This window comes from Euleptes europaea, chromosome 10 (genome assembly GCF_029931775.1).
Source record: "Euleptes europaea isolate rEulEur1 chromosome 10, rEulEur1.hap1, whole genome shotgun sequence".
NCBI classification, from domain to species: Eukaryota; Metazoa; Chordata; class Lepidosauria; order Squamata; family Sphaerodactylidae; genus Euleptes; species Euleptes europaea.
Window position 1 is genome coordinate 64,489,439 of NC_079321.1, and position 15,952 is coordinate 64,505,390.

At 41.2% G+C, this 15,952-nt stretch overlaps 1 protein-coding gene across 1 annotated transcript in view; it reads left to right on the forward strand.

The window, feature by feature from the left end:
- The first annotated feature begins 536 nt into the window (after positions 1-536).
- AFG1L (AFG1 like ATPase) overlaps positions 537-15,952 on the forward strand; it is a 75,687-nt gene continuing 60,271 nt past the window's right edge. The window contains exons 1-4 of the mRNA XM_056856200.1: positions 537-960; positions 4,845-5,068; positions 13,702-13,753; positions 15,419-15,520. Of these exons, the coding sequence (XP_056712178.1) occupies positions 537-960; positions 4,845-5,068; positions 13,702-13,753; positions 15,419-15,520 (802 nt within the window). The remainder of the gene's footprint in view (positions 961-4,844; positions 5,069-13,701; positions 13,754-15,418; positions 15,521-15,952) is intronic.

The window sequence follows — 15,952 nt, forward strand, 5'->3', positions numbered from 1 at the left end:
GATCAACAAATCATACTAAAATATCTGATAACAGCGGCAAGAATAGTCCTAGCCTCTTTGTGGAAAACAGAAAAAATACCAAAAAATTGAACTCTGGATCGATAAAGCATATGAATTTATAACAATGGCACACTTAACAGAACTATTACAAACAGGCACTCAAAAATCAAATAAAGACAAATGGCACATCTTCTATGAATATATTAAAACCAAAAAACAATAATAAAATTTTGCAAACGTTATAAAAGTGAAGTTGACAATTAAATGTATTATGTTAATAATGACGACAATTTGAACCTTGTTAAGGGGGTAAAAAGATGTATTTTCTTGTTAATGTTTTCCCCTACCCTTTTTTCCTTTCCTGTGTTCCTACTCAATACTAGAAACCAATAAAAAAAATTTTTTTAAAAAAAAAACCCTGTACTTGCAGCCTATACGCCTTTTGTAAAGCGTCCGCACGAGACGCGCATTGACCACTCTTCGGGCCTCCCTCCTCCGAGTCGGCTCGCTACGGTACGAAAACTCCACTTCCCAGCATGCAGTTGCGTCCGGTTGTGGTCGATCGCGGATTCTGGATCGGCGCGTTGCATTCTGGGGCTCGTAGTTTTCCCCGAGCGGGCGGCCGGGTTCGGCTCGGTGACAGCGGCGGCCGTCGCGCGGCGACTCCGCGCGCTCCTGTCCCGTACGGTCGGTTCTGGGCGGAGCTTCGGCAAGATGGCGCCGCCCGTGTCGCCCTTGGTTACGGGGCGCTGCTTTCTGCGGGCGGCCGCTCGACGCGCCGCTCTCACGGTCGCGGGCTGGTCCGAGGCCGGCGCCCCGCGGAAAGGTCAGTGACTCTGGGGCGGCGTTGGCCAGTGGTCCTCCGGGGGTGGGGTCAGCGCTCGGACCGGGCTGTGATGTCTCATCTCGGAGTCCTGAGAAGACCTTCCAAAGATGTAGGCCAAGGTGGTGGGATGGCCGGTACGTTTTTCTCCTAGGGCAAAAGGAATCCATCACTTGTTAAAGGCGCAGGGGCTCGAGCCCCTGCGCCTTTAACAAGTGATGGATTCCTTTTGCCCTAGGAGAAAAACGCACCGGCCATCCCACCACCTTGGCCTACATCTCTGCATAAGGGACCTTTGTGGACTTGTGATATTTGGTCTCTTGAGGCCTTTAAGGGGAAGTCTTAACCTTCAGTTCGTGACTGGAGAGGGAAACTATGGATGTATATGAGGGTGGCCAAATTAACAGAATTCCTACACGGAAAAGATATGGAAGAATTCAAAAAAACTTGGGCAAAGGCCATCACATATTGGGACAAACTGGCAAAAATGGATTTTACTATTTTAGTTAGTGAGTTATAGAAACAAGTTTATTTACTTTTATATTATTATTATTATTATTATTATTATTAACGATTTTTAAAACTGTTTAGACACTTCTGTGGAAGGTGAAGGGTCACTTTTTAAGGTGGGTGGAGGGGCAAAAGGGTATTTTGGCTTTGTTGAACTTTATAACTTTGTATAATTGTAATCGATAATCTTTTGTATTTTCTTTGTATTTTCTTTTAATTTTTTTGTTATTATTGTATTTGTTTGTTTTGTTTTATATTATAAAAAAATAAAAAAAATAAGGGGAAGTCTTAAGTTGTTCTATGGCGACAACGACGTTTGAGAGTAGTTTAACTAAGAAGCATCTGTTCCTTGTAATTTCCAGAGTAGCCGTGTTCGCTTGCTGTCGCAAAACTAAAAAAAAAAGGGAGCCTTATGACACTTTAAAGACTAGCCGGCTTCTTGTAGCACAAGATTTCTTGAGCTCACATCACCCAGTGCAGGAAGTAAACCCCCTGAGATTAATTTGTGTTATTTTTCAATCAATCAGTCATCACCTTTATTAGCATGAAAAGGAATAATCAGAACAGTTAAAATACACCCAAGTTTAAAATTTGCACAGTTAAGAAACAAGCTCCCTTATGCTTATTGCATGTTGTAGGAATTCTGCTACCCGATTAAGTCTGGGTTCTGGTTATTCAATAAGAACAATAATTTATATTTATCAGACGATTCCTTCTTTTGACTAAGGTTGCACCCCCAGTATCTAACAGTTAGAGCGGTTCCTCAGTGGAACAGACTTCCTCGGGAGGTGGTAAGTGCTCCTTCCCTGGAGGTTTTTAAGCAGAGGCTAGATGGCCATCTGTCACCATTGCTGGTTCTATGACCTTAGGCAGATCATGAGAGGGAGGGCATCTTGGCCATCTTATGGGCATGGAGTAGGAGTCACTGGGTGTGTGTGTGGGGGGTAGTTGTGAATTTCCTGCATTGTGCAGGGGGTTGGACTAGATGACCCTGGTGGTCCCTTCCATCTCTGATTCTATTCTATGAAGTGATCTCTAGCTGCTCCATGCCTCCAATCCTGGTCAGCTATTTGCTGTTTGTTAAAAACCCTAGAAGGATTAGCCCATTATGAAAACAATTAGGGTTAGAGCAGGCCTTCTCATAAAAGAATGCGTACTGGTGTGCGCTGGTGAACTGTCACAACATTTATATTAGCTATTGCCTGAATTGTATAAATCTCTTGTAAAACAGCTCTTCAGCTGGTCCTGCATCAGGGGTTGACCAGGATTGTTCTTCATCTACCCGACTTCCTTTCTACAGCTCCTTTATGATTTGTTGATGACTAAAGAATCTTATCATCAGATCATCAATGGGGTAGATGGCTCAGTCAGCATTTTATAGGTGCCTCAAAGCCAAGTGAGATGAATATGAAGAGGATGCCACTTCTTTATTATCTTTAAATATGTTTATTTAATTTATACCCCACTGTTCTTCCCAACGGGAACCCAAACTGTCTTACATCATTCCCCTTCCCTCACAACAATTGTGGTAAGGTCACCCAGCAAGCTTCCATGGCAGAGTGGAAGTCAAACCCAGGTCTCCCAGATCCTAGTCCAATACTAACCACTACCCTGGCTTTCAGGTCTGTCCTGACTAACTGTCATTGTTGCCTTGGCTTCTCATGAAAACAAGTACAGAAGAAGAAGAGTTGGTTTTTATATGCCAACTTTCTCTACCACTTATGGAAGAATCAAACCGGCTCACAATCACCTTCCCTTCCCCTCCCCACCCCACAACAGACACCCTGTGAGGTAGGTGGAGCTAAGAGAGTGTGATTAGTCGAAGGTCACCCAGCTGGCTTCATGTGTAGGAGTGGGGAAACAAATCCAATTCACCAGATTCGCCTCCGCCGCTCATGTGGAGAAGTGGGGAATCAAACTCGGTTCTCCAGATCAGAGTCCACCACTCCAAACCACCACTCTTAACCACTACACCACGCATTCATAGTTGATTAAATTAATGGTGTCTCATCCAATATGCTTTGACAAAAAAAGTGGCCAAATCCTGATCATACCCAAGACATAATGTAATTGCTCCTACATAAATCTTAAACTCTGCTGCTCCTGGGAACTTACCCCCAATATGGAAGCAAGTTAAATGAAATTAGAGATTTGCTTTCCACTATCTATGCTTACGAAATTGTTAGTCACAAATATGGATGAACATTTTCTACAGCATAAGTGTTTGTTGAATCCCAATCTGAAACATCCTGTTTCATTTTTTTTATCTCAACCCCCCCCCCCAATAAAACAAAAACACATTACTGGATTAATGATGGATTGATGCGAAGCAATAAATCTTCACTTGGCAATCAGAAATATTTTAATCAATGTTAATCAGTTCAGTTGTTATTAACAAAGCTTACATTCTCATTGTTAATATAACCTTTTAAATTAGAAGCTGCACAAGTAAAAAGATTATATTTACACTTCTGAGCAATTATGTACATTTTCATATTCTTATTTAAAATAGGTAAGTAGGTTTGAGTATGTAGTATAAACGTTAAGTGACAATGTATTTACCTGAATTATCCGAATGGAAAGGTTTGACATTATTAGCTCGATCTTTGGTTTTTTTACAAGATAAATAGTAAATTGTCATGGAATATATTAAATCATAAATATTAAAAACTTGAGTTGTGAGATTGAAGGTGAAACAGGAAGAAGGTAGTAAAAGTATGAACTTGGAAAATGACAGTCTTATTAGTTTCACTTCTATACCAATACTACAAATATATAATAAGAACAAAAAGTCTAGTAAGATCATCCTAGGTGAAGGAGAAGGAAAAAGATGAGCAAGAGGGGAACGCACTTACAGATTTTTAATACAACAATTGTTTACATTATTAACTGAAGACTAGATAATGATTTAAGTTAAAATTCAGGTAGACTTTCTTAATAGTAGTAGTATTAATTGGCAAATAAGCTGTATAGGAAAGTTGTGGAGTAACTATTATCTTTCATAATATAAATTACAGCTAATTTATATGTTGTTCTCTGTTTGCGGTTGCCACCAAAAAATATCTTTCCCGTGTGAAAGATCCTTTGATGCAAAGTAACATTTAAATGCCTGTATTGAATATACTGATATAAACAAGGCTGTGACCTATTAACCCAAACATAGCCCACCAGCCTTATATTATGGAATGCAAGACTCTGACAAATGCTTTTGTAGTTCTGGATAAGAAGCAAGAAAAGGAGTTTTACTGAACATCTAATGGGCTACCTTTGGATTGGGTCACAACTTGTGCTTGTTTAGGCTAATCGTTGCATGCATTGCATCACTGGGGACAGCTAAACCGTATGTATTTCTAATAAACAGGCAGAAAGTAATATCTAAATTGGCCTTGGGAAACAAGATTTATAGTAAGGAAATCTACTCCAACAAACTTAGTGTTACTGTTTTTGTTGATGCTATGTAACAAAATTGGAATTTTTTCCGACTGACAGAAAAACAATTCATATTTTACAGCTTATGCAGTTCAGGCAACTGAGGAAGCAACCAGTAGCACTCTAGCAGATGCTAATTCTAAGGCATTGTTGGTTTGCAATGGACCTTTAGAACATTATGATTTTCTAGTCAAAACAAAGGAGCTGAAGAATGACGAACAACAACGGAAAGTCATGCAGTGCCTACAGAAGCTTCATGAAAGCCTTAAAGGTTACAGTATCAGTTCAAAACACCTCTTATCAAAGGTAAGGCTCTATTGTCGTTAGGCATCTCTATTTTTTTAATGTTCAGGTTAGGTTTCTTTTCTGACTCATGACCACTGTGCTATAGTATTTAAGAATCCCTTTTTCGAAATTAAGAGCCCCGTGGCGCAGAGTGGTAAGCTGCAGCACTGCAGTCCAAGCTCTGCTCACGACCTGAGTTTGATCCTGACAGAAGTTGGTTTCAGGTAGCCAGCTCAAGGTTGACTCAGCCTTCCGATGTCAGTAAAATGAGTACCTGGCTTGCTGGGGGTAAAGTGTAGATGACTGGGGAAGGTACTGGCAAACTGCCCCGTAAACAGAGTCTTCCTACTAAACGTCGGGATATGACATCACCCCATGGGTCAAGAATGACCCGGTGCTTGCACAGAGGACTACCTTTACCTTTACTTCCCCCCCCCCCCCGAAATAGTCATATATGAAACGGGTTGAGTCAGCTCAGTAATAAAAATAAGCTTGGCTTTTTAACTGTGGTGTCTCATTTCCAAAACTATCAATGCTCATGAGGCTACATTGGCAGCCTGAATCAGCAGCGTTTGAAGTTTATTTCCACATAAAACTAAGTTTAAAAATTAGATTACTTATTTAGGTATTAATAATAGACAAGGTCCTCGACCCAAATTTCTTTGTGTGCTCTGACTGAGCACACGTATAAGTAAATTTCTTCCGCTGATTTCAGTAGGGGAAGCTTCACAAGGTCAATAGGGTCATGTAAGCTGAAGTAAAAGAAGAGTCTTTGCTTTCATGGAAGCTGTGTGTGCTCTATATTGAAGCTCCAATGTGAACTGAAGATTGGCAATTTACAAAAAATCTGCCTCTCCTGCTTTACAAAGGTTATTCTGCATTTTTTTCAAATTCTGTTTTGTTGTCGATGAGTGGTGTGTGTTGTCTCTGCTTAGCTTGTAAGTGCTCAACAAAATTACTGTGACAATCACTTCTTTATACCAGGGATGGACAGATTCACCACTAAAGTAATTGGATTGCTCCTGCTTTAATAGTGGCAAGGAAGTAGTCTGGCCCTACAATGAACATTTTGCCAGAAGATGGCAGAGTCAGACTGTAAACAGTATAGGGTTATGGAAAATGGATTATTCCATTCCTCTACACTTGCTCAAATAATATTTGGAACCAGAGATTCTGGAGAACTGCAGCCAGAGTGGCTAGTTCTGACCGAGAGAGAGGCAAACACCAATGATTCTATGGAAAACAATAGTCATGTACTTGCAGTTAAACAGTAGGATACAGGAATAGGTAGGGAAACAATGAAGCAGAAAGGATATACAGAGATATTGGGCAAAATAATGATATCAAGTACATTTAACAAACTGATAGAATCGAAAGTTATAAGTTGATGTCTGAAATGGCATCAGACCAATGTTCTATTTAGCCAAACACTGGCTTTGCTGTCCAAAACTGAGTTTCATCTTTGTTACTTAAGAGTATTTTACCTGAGATATTGGATATTATCCTTGGAGTCTTCTGCATAATAAACATAAACTCTATTACTTCATAGTGTTTCCTCCCTTGTAGGTGTACTGACACTATCTGCATTAGTCTATGCAATATATTTATTGTACTGTATTTAATGGAAGGGCCATGACTAAGCAGTAGTATGTGCTTTACATGCTGAAGGTTCACTAAATGGCATCTCAGGCTAAAATGGTCAGGTAGCAGATGATGCAGAAGACATCAGCCCAAGACCCTAGAAAGCCACAGTAGACAGTATTGGCCTTGATATATGGTCTGGCTCATGTATTCATGTAGTTGGCTCATCTGTAGTCAAAATAGAATTACTTGATAAAAGTATAATACTAGAATAAAGCCAGTGTATTACCTATTAATGGGAAATAGGCCAAAGTATCTGGAACTATTCTGTTTATATAGTTTAACAGAGCTGTTCATTGTAAAGAGGACAGTGGCAATCAGCCACAGGGTCATGCATTTCCTCTTCCCAGATCCATATGTATAAGTTCTCCTGATTTCCTTACCACCGCTTTCAGCCATAATTAGGGTTTGCTTTAGGCTTGCCAACCTCCAGGTGGGGCATGGAGATCTCCCAGAATTACAAGTGAGCTCCAGAGAGATCAGTTCCTTGGAGAAAATGGCTACTTTGGAGGGTGGACTGTATGGCATTATATTCCATCGAGGTCCTTCCATAAGCTCCACCCCTGAAATTTCCCATTATTTCCTAACCTGGAGGTGACAACTCTAGTTTGCTGTTAATACTGATAAGACCTTTTCAAATAGGTTTTTGGTATGACCTAAAGATATTTCTTTACAGTTAGTTTAGACCTATACAATTTTAATCTGTAAATATAGTTAGGTTTTTGTTTTGGGTTTTTTCTTCTAATGAATCTCTCTTTCTTATTCAGTCTCTCCAGTTGGAGAGATCCTTCACGGTCTGCTTGGTATTTTGCCATCTTGAAGAATTATGTGTCATCTGCAAACTTGTCCCTGCTTTCAGATCACTTATGAATAAAATAGGCTTCTTGCATACAACAAAACCTTAGATTAAAAACTAATAGTTAATGACCCAAAATGAATATAAGAAGAGCCCTGCTGGATCAGAGCAGTGATCCCTCTATTCCAGCATCCTGTCTCACACAGTGGCCTACCAGATTAGAAATGTTTAGAATTTGTCGCTCTGTTTTTGAGTGTTATAATGCAGATATGCTGTCTTAATTGTCAGTGTTAACAGGCATGCTGAAAAATGCCTTTGGCTCCATGCAAATGTCACAAAATAAACTCTGTTTGGTGGGAATAAGCCACAGTTTCCAGTCTCACACACTTTCTTTCCTTGCATGCTACACTGAGATTGAAAAGTAGGAAGTCAGTTAATTTGTTTTTACATCCAGTTCAGGAAATTGTGGTTTGTTTCTCGCTTACAAATAAGGATTAAACCATAGTTTGGAATCCTGGGTTGTAAACAAGAACCAGGCTGCAGTTTGTTAAAACTCATAATTCAGATGTCCCAATAAATTGCCATTTATTGAAGACGTGCTTGTTTTGCAGTATCAGTACTGCAGCCAAATAAGGAAGGGAGGAATCATGCAAACCATAGGACTTCAGCTTGTGCTTATAACAAACTGAAAATCCTCAAATTATTTGTCTTGCAGTATTGTTAAAGTATGTTGAGTCATTTCATCCAGCTCTATTAGTGGAACAGTTTCAGAACATCCCATTTTTGACTCACATTTTTTATAGCTCTAAATGTTAAGTGATTTAGCTATAATGGTTAAGCTTGTCTGGGTTGCTCAATATATTGGTACTTGGGAGGCACAGAGATCTTGTATCTATTTTGCTATCTTGGTTATATGTTTATTTAATCCCTGCAAAATTTGGGTATTCTAATAGAGAAAAACAGTGGGGGGGTGCTGCATTTTGTAATATAGTTTTCATTTAAGGAGTTTAGAAGTCCCTTGTTGGAGATTAGAAAATTGTATTTTATTTTTCCATCCAGTATTGCATTCAAACATTTGTATAAAGCAGTGGTTCCCAACCTTTTTTTGACCAGGGACCACTAGGACTTTTTTGTTCGGTGCAGGGACCCCAAGGTTCAAAATAAAAATTCCGAGAATTTGAAAATAAACTTTAATCATAACTGTTAGTTAAACATTAAACTTAGAATAATATTTGAATATATATTTTTTATAATAGAGAACTTTTAATTGAAAATATTAATGTATTATGGGTTTATAACTTTGTTTCGTGGACCTTAATTTAGTTCTCGCGGACCCCTGGGGGTCCACGGACCCCTGGTTGGGAACCAGTGGTATAAAGGCTGTGATTTAGAATAACCAAGCAATGCATTTGTAAAATATTATAGTAAGTGAAGTTTCATAAACTGACGAGACCCATCTTAATATCATTTTTTCCTGTGGGGAATGGTTTGAGCTTGGAATAATATGCACAATTAAAAATAATTCCCTCTTGTTCCTTAGCAAAAAAAAAAAAGATGTAGCAGATTGAACATATAAAGATAAAAGCAAAGATTTCAAACATGCTTAAAAATATTTAAGTGTGGTTGAGGTCCAAAGAGCTACATAAGCTCAGTCTAAGGACTTGTAACTGATATGTAGGTTTGGGATTTGATTCCTCACATTTTCAAAATCATGGCAAGGCTTCTGTTAAAGAAATGCAAGTCTAAAGCCCATCCTGAGTACAAGGAATCAGTTGGGGGCTTTTTGGATTGTGGCATTTCTGTCTTTAACTTTTGAAGCCCGTCTTCCTAATTTACCACAATAAGTTATTCCCAGCAACTCCTGTCCAAGCATGTCAAAGGGCAAACTTTTTTTGTTGTAAAGCGTATACTAAATCTTGATGCATTCAAGATTTTTTTTGTTATACCCTATTCAAGAGGCTCAGTGTGCTCTATCCTGTTTTGTTTTATCTTTTAAAGGGAAAGAAAAATCAGGGTAGGCATACAAGGGGAAACTGGCCCTCTAAAGCCTTTACAGTGCTCTAGAAGAGAAGACTTGGGTTGGGGTAGGGGAGTTTTCCAACTGTTACCCTCTTACAGTTCTTCACAGGCCCCCAACTTGTTATCTTTATTAACAATGTTGATGATCAAGTTATCTATTATTATGGCTGTTAAATGGGTCACCCTTACACAAGCAGGGGTCTTTGCATATTTGGGAAACTCCCAATATGCAGAAAAGCTTTGCAATTTTATTCAGCTCCCCCCATGATTCCTCATGGCCCCCAACTTTTAAATAATTGTGTGCAGTTTTATTTCTAAATGCTTTGCAGTGTGAGCTACGGAACGTTAGCTACTAGAGATTGCTAGGTACATTGTGGATTTATAAAATAAAGGCACTTTAATTCCCGTGGATCAAACATCAATCAAAATAATTTGATGTTACATCAATAGAGTTATTCCAAGCCAAAGAAACAGAGTCCATCAAAATCTTGACAAGAATATGCCAACAAATATGGAAAATAAAACAATGGCCCACAGACTGGAAACGATAAATTTACATCCAAATTCCCAAGAAAGGAGATGCCAAAAAAGGAAGAGGCACCAGAGATCATATTGCAAAATTATGTTGGTTACTGGAGCTCACAAGAGAATTTCAGAAGAAAATCAGCTTGTGTTTCATAGATTAAAGCAAAGCTTTTGACTGTGTTGATCACAAAAAGCTATGGCTGGTTTTAAAGGAAATGGGTGTGCCACAACATCTGATCGTTTTGATGCGCAACCTGTACTCTGGACAAGAGGCCATGGTTAGGACAGAATATGGAGAAATTGAATGGTTTCCAATTGGCAAAGATGTTAGACAAGGATTATTTTATCTCCTTATCTCTTCAATCTGTATGTAGAACCTATCATTAGGAAAACTGGATTAGATTTAGATGGAGTGAATATTGGGGGGAGGAACATTAACAATTTGAGATATGCCAATGATACTACATTACTGGCAGAAAATAGGGAAAACTTGAAACTACTGCTGAAAGTTAAAGGAGAAAGTGCCAAAGCAGGACTATAGCTGAGCATCAAGAAGACATGACTACAGGAGAATTAGTCAACTTTAAGGTTGACAATGAGGAAACGGAAATTGTTCAGGACTTTCTATTCCTTGGCTCCATCATCAACCAAAAGGGAGACTGCAGCCAAGGAATCAGAAGGAGATTGAGACTGGGAAGGGCAGCCATGAAGGAGCTAGAAAAGATTCTTAAGTGTAAGGTTTGTCACTGGCAACCAAGATCAAGAAAATTCATGCCATAGGATTCCCTATTACTATGTATGGGTGTGAAAGCTGGACAATGAAGAAAGCATATTCCTTTGAAATGTGGTGTTGGAGGAGAGTGTTACGAATACTGTGGACTGGCAAAAAAAAAAATAATCAGTGGGTTACAGATCAAATCAAGCCTGAATTGACCCTAGAAGCTAAAATGGGGCTATCGTACTTTGGTCTCATTATGAGAAGACAAGAGTGACTGGAAAAGACAATTATGCTAGGAAAAGTTGAAGGCAGCAGGAAAAGAGGAAGACCCAACAAGAGATGGATTGACTCTATAAAGGAAGCCAAGGCCATCAGTTTGCAAGATCTGAGCAAGGCTGTTAAAGATAGGATGTTTTGGAGGTCATTGATTCATAGGGTCACCATGAATCAGAAGCAACTTGACAGCACTTGACACACACACAAATTATAAAGTATCTCCATAAAGACAGCTTTAATATTATCTTTAAAATACCCTTTGCATTGTATATCAAGGAATATGCAGGTTATACTATATCATTTGCCCCTCACAACATCCCTGTGAGGTGGTAGAATAGGTAGTTTGAATAAATCATGCCTTTCTCAATGTCGTCTTGTAAGTTTCCTGACTGAGCAGAGATCTGAAACTAGGCCTCACCCAAATCCAGCATTCAGTTCATTGCCTTATACTTTCTCTCAGCTGGTGGATGTTAAGGGGTCCCAGTCCAGAGGCCTTTTGGGATAGTAACCAAAACAGGCTCCCCTGAACTCAAGGTGGGGCTGTCTTTAATACCCTAAGCTCTGAGACTGAAGAACCAAGTATACAGCCTTATCCAGGTGTTAATCCTGAAAGCCAGCCTTGCAAAGCTGACCACATACCTGTTGAGTTCCAGCCAAAGCAATTATACAGTAACCATGGTAAATTTGGCCAAGGTACTGATTCAGATCAAAGCCCAAATCCAAAGAAACACCACTCAACTAAAGGTTACATAAGAACACAAGAAAGGCCCTGCTGGATCAGACCAAGGTCCATCAAGTCCAGCAGTCTGTTCACACAGTGGCCAACCAGGTGCCTCTAGGAAGCCACAAACAAGACGACTGCAGCAGCACCATCCTGCCTGTGTTCCACCGCACCCAAAATGATAGGCACGCTCCTCTGATACTAGAGAGAATAGGTATGCAGCATGACTAGTATCCATTCTAACTAATAGCCATGAATACCCCTTTAAAAAGTACACAAGACAGAATAAAAAGACAAGAAACTCAAGTTCCTAAGCACGCCTGGCAGAGTTTGGTGTTTCCAGTTCAGATATTAGCATTCTATGCTATTACATCTCAAGAACAGAGAACCATATGTAGGCTCATAGCTAGAGTCTAGCCCCAAGACCAACCCTCTCCTTCCAAAGGCATGCTGAAGCCTGCATGTTTTTATGCCCCCCAAGGCAGACTTTAGAAGCCAATCAAGACACTGCCACGTAGATGATTTGATTCTCTGCCGCTGAACCAAATAACCTGATTACCACGTATTCATCAAGGTTAGTTCTAATGAGGTGATTGATAACAAAATGGGGAATTTCGCCTTCCCTCATATGGCCTTGGTGTAGGCATAATCCATTACACCTGGATCTCTGTACCAGCAAGTCTCTGTCTTTCTTATGCCCAGCTTCCCTCGGTTCTCTCTGTTAGGCCTACCAGGCAGGCATAACAGTATACAGACTCTATTCAAGCAAAGTTAGTTTCTTTACAGTGGATGCCACGTGGTGTAGTGGTTAAGAGTGGTGGTTTGGAGCAATGGACTCTGATCTGGAGAACCGGGTTTGAGTCTCCATTCCTCCACATGAGTGGCGGACGCTAATCTAGTGAACTGGATTTGTTTCCCCACTCCTATGCATGAAGCCAGCTGGGTGACCTTGGGCTAGTCACAGCTCTTAGAGCTTCCTCAGCACCATCTACCTCACAGGGTGTCTGTTGTGGGGAAGGGAAGGGAAGGTGATTGTAAGCTGATTTGATTCTTCCTTAAGTGGTAGAGAAAGTCTGCATATAAAAACCAACTCTTCTTCTTCTTCATCATCTGCCTACTCTTGGATAAAATGCCTTGATAAATGTTACAGTATGAATATATCTCTTAGAACATAAGAAAAGCCATGCTAGATCAGACCAAGGCTCATCAAGTCCAGCAGTCTATTCACACAGTGGCCAACCAGGTGCCTCTAGGAAGCCCACAAACAAGACAACTGCAGCAGCATCCTGCCTCTGTTCCACAGCGCCTAATATAATAGACATGCTCCTCTGATAATGTGGAGAATAAGTATGCATCATGACTAGTAGCCATGGATAACCCTATCCTCCATGAACATGTCCACTCCCTCTTAAAGCCTTCCAGGTTAACAGCCATCATCACATCCTGAACATAAAACCAGTAGAAACCATATGGTTTCTATTGGTTTATGTTTAGGCACCACTGCCCTCTTTATATATTGGTAATCACCACATCCTGGGCAGGGAGTTCCACAATTTAACTATTTGTTGTGTGAAGAAATAGTTCCTTTTATCTGTTTTGAATCTGTCACCCTCCGGCAGATGTACCCCGAGTTCTGGTATTTTGATGTGAATCATTCCTTCGTGGCCCATCTGTGGATACTTAAATCCAGAGAATGAGGCCATGGATAGACAAGACAGCTTGTTCTACAAACCTGAGAAAAGCTCCAGTTTGCAGAAAAATATGAAATCTAAAATTATCTAATATTAAATTGCACTCCAGGCTTTGACTTTTTACACAGTAGCTTGACTGAGCTGATGAAACTCTATTGGCTCTTCCTCTGTTATTTGTTACAATGCACATTTGTTGCTTCTTTTCTTCTTTGTCTTTTTTTATATGGACACAATTAAACATGTTTTTTTCTTCTTCTTCATCTGTAGTTATTTACAAGACACAAACTTTTAAAAGGCCTTTATGTCTTTGGAGATGTTGGTAAGTTTGAAGTGTTTTGCCAATGTATTTAACCAATGCGTATCTAAATGTACTGTATTTTCTGGCGTATAAGACTACTTTTTAACCCAGGAAAATCTTCTCAAAAGTCGGGGGTCGTCTTATACGCCGGGTGTCGTCTTATACGCCGGATGCTGAATTCCGAGCCGGACTGGAGAATCTGCCTGGGAGCCGCCTCCGCTCTGTCCATGTCCGCCGGAGGAGGGAGGAGAGGCGAGCCCGGCGAGGGCGCTCACTGCCCGGCTCGGAGTCGGAGCCAGGTGCGCCGGGGTGCACGGAGGGAAGTGCTCGGCTGTGCTCCAGCGGCAGCGCAAGGCAGGCATGCGGCTGGCTGGCCAGCTGGCCGGGGCTGGGGTGGCCACTCTCTTCTCCCGGCACAGGGTGTTTTGGCTGCCGCCTAGCACACCCAACATGCCCCCTTTCCTCCCCGGCCTCCGCTTCAGCTTCTGTCTTTATGGGCTTCCCTCCCCTCCAAACCCTCCTTTAGCCCCGCCCTCCATGGGCCGTCGGCTCAGTCCTCCCCTCGCCTTTAGCCTCACCCTTCTTGAGGGCCCTTACTCTCGCCCCCGTCCCCCTCTTCTTCCCCGCTCCCTTCTCCCCTCGCCGACTCCCCCTGAGAGCCACGTCCCGCCGCTCCGGGTCGGCACACACTCTTCCATGCCAGGAGGTCGGCCCCCGGCCTCCTCCTGTTCCTCCCGCCAGCCCCGCCTCCCGGCGCGCTGCCAGCTCGTCCAGCCGCCCCCGCCCCCTCTTTCTCCCGCCCCGGTAAGTGGTGTTGTTTCCCCGGGGGTTGAGCCGCCCCAGGAGGACCGGGGGTGGCCGCGGGGTTGGGGCGCAGTCCCGAGGGGCGGCCCAAGGCCGCGGACTCGGGACAATCCCAAACTCTATATTTTAACTGTAAAAATGGGGGGTCGTCTTATACGCCCAGTCGTCTTGTACGCCGGAAAATACGGTAGGTCTAGCTTAATGTTTGCAGATTTCCTCCAAATTTAATAAATTGTTGCAATGTAAATTTATAATTTTGTTACCAACAAACTATATGGATAAATAAATAGATGCTTCCTTTCATAGTTGATTTGCATCTTGGTGCATGGTAAATGTCTCAATACCAAAGAACAATTGGGTCTATCCATATTAATGTTGTTTCATTTTTGCTGCACAGATTACTAAGGAACCTCCTGGTTCAAAGGGAAATATGACCAATTGCTGGGGTAAATGTGGAGAGGAGGCTGTTAGCCAGCTGTTTTGTGAGTTCCCCAGAAGCATCTGGCTGGCTACGGTTAGAAACAAGATGCTGGACTGGATGGATTTTTGTATCTGATCCAACAGGGTGTTCTTATAGCTGGTGTATTTTTTGAAGAACAAAAGAAATACTCACCATTTATTCACAGTGAAGAACACTGAGGTTATTTCAAATGGAAGCAACAACTATATTTGATAATATACAAGGTTCAGATTCTAGTTCTGATAATGCGAACTTTCCTATCCATGTAATCTGAACACTTGCTTTCCAAAGATAATGATTTTGTACTGTTCAGATCACAATTATGATTTCATTAGCTCAATACTAATGAACAGTCATTACTGTAATCAGTAGATAGTGTTTCAGATTAACAACCTGTTGGGCATGTGTGTTTTTATTTGAAGGCACGGGAAAGACAATGGTGATGGACATATTTTATTCCCATATACGAGTAGAAAGAAAAAAGAGAGTCCATTTCCATGGCTTCATGTTAGATGTGCACAAAAGTAAGTTTAAATCTCGCCAGTATATTGCAGCGTTGCATGGATATAATGCTCTCTCTCTCCATGTTCTTAATTAAATCCGTCTGTCTCTCTTTCTCTTGTCTGTCCACTTTCTATTCTTGAATTGTTCTGCTGGCCCAGGTGGGACAGGGAGAGCTGGGAGCAAAAAAGCTGAGAGGAAATGGGTTGTTACTAGGTTGTTTGTTGGGAACATGTGACCTTTCACCTAGGAGACAGCCATCTCATGCGCTCCTTCTTTCTACAAACTGCTGAGGAGGTATGCAAGCTTCCTTTGCTCTGTGCTATCTCAGGCAGTGGACCAGGCTTATTGCCACACTTACTTTGCTTCTATTGGAAAGTGGTTGCTGCTGAACCTTCTTGCTGTAGGCATAGGATGGGCAAATTTATTAATTTATTTATTCTTTCAACTTCTAT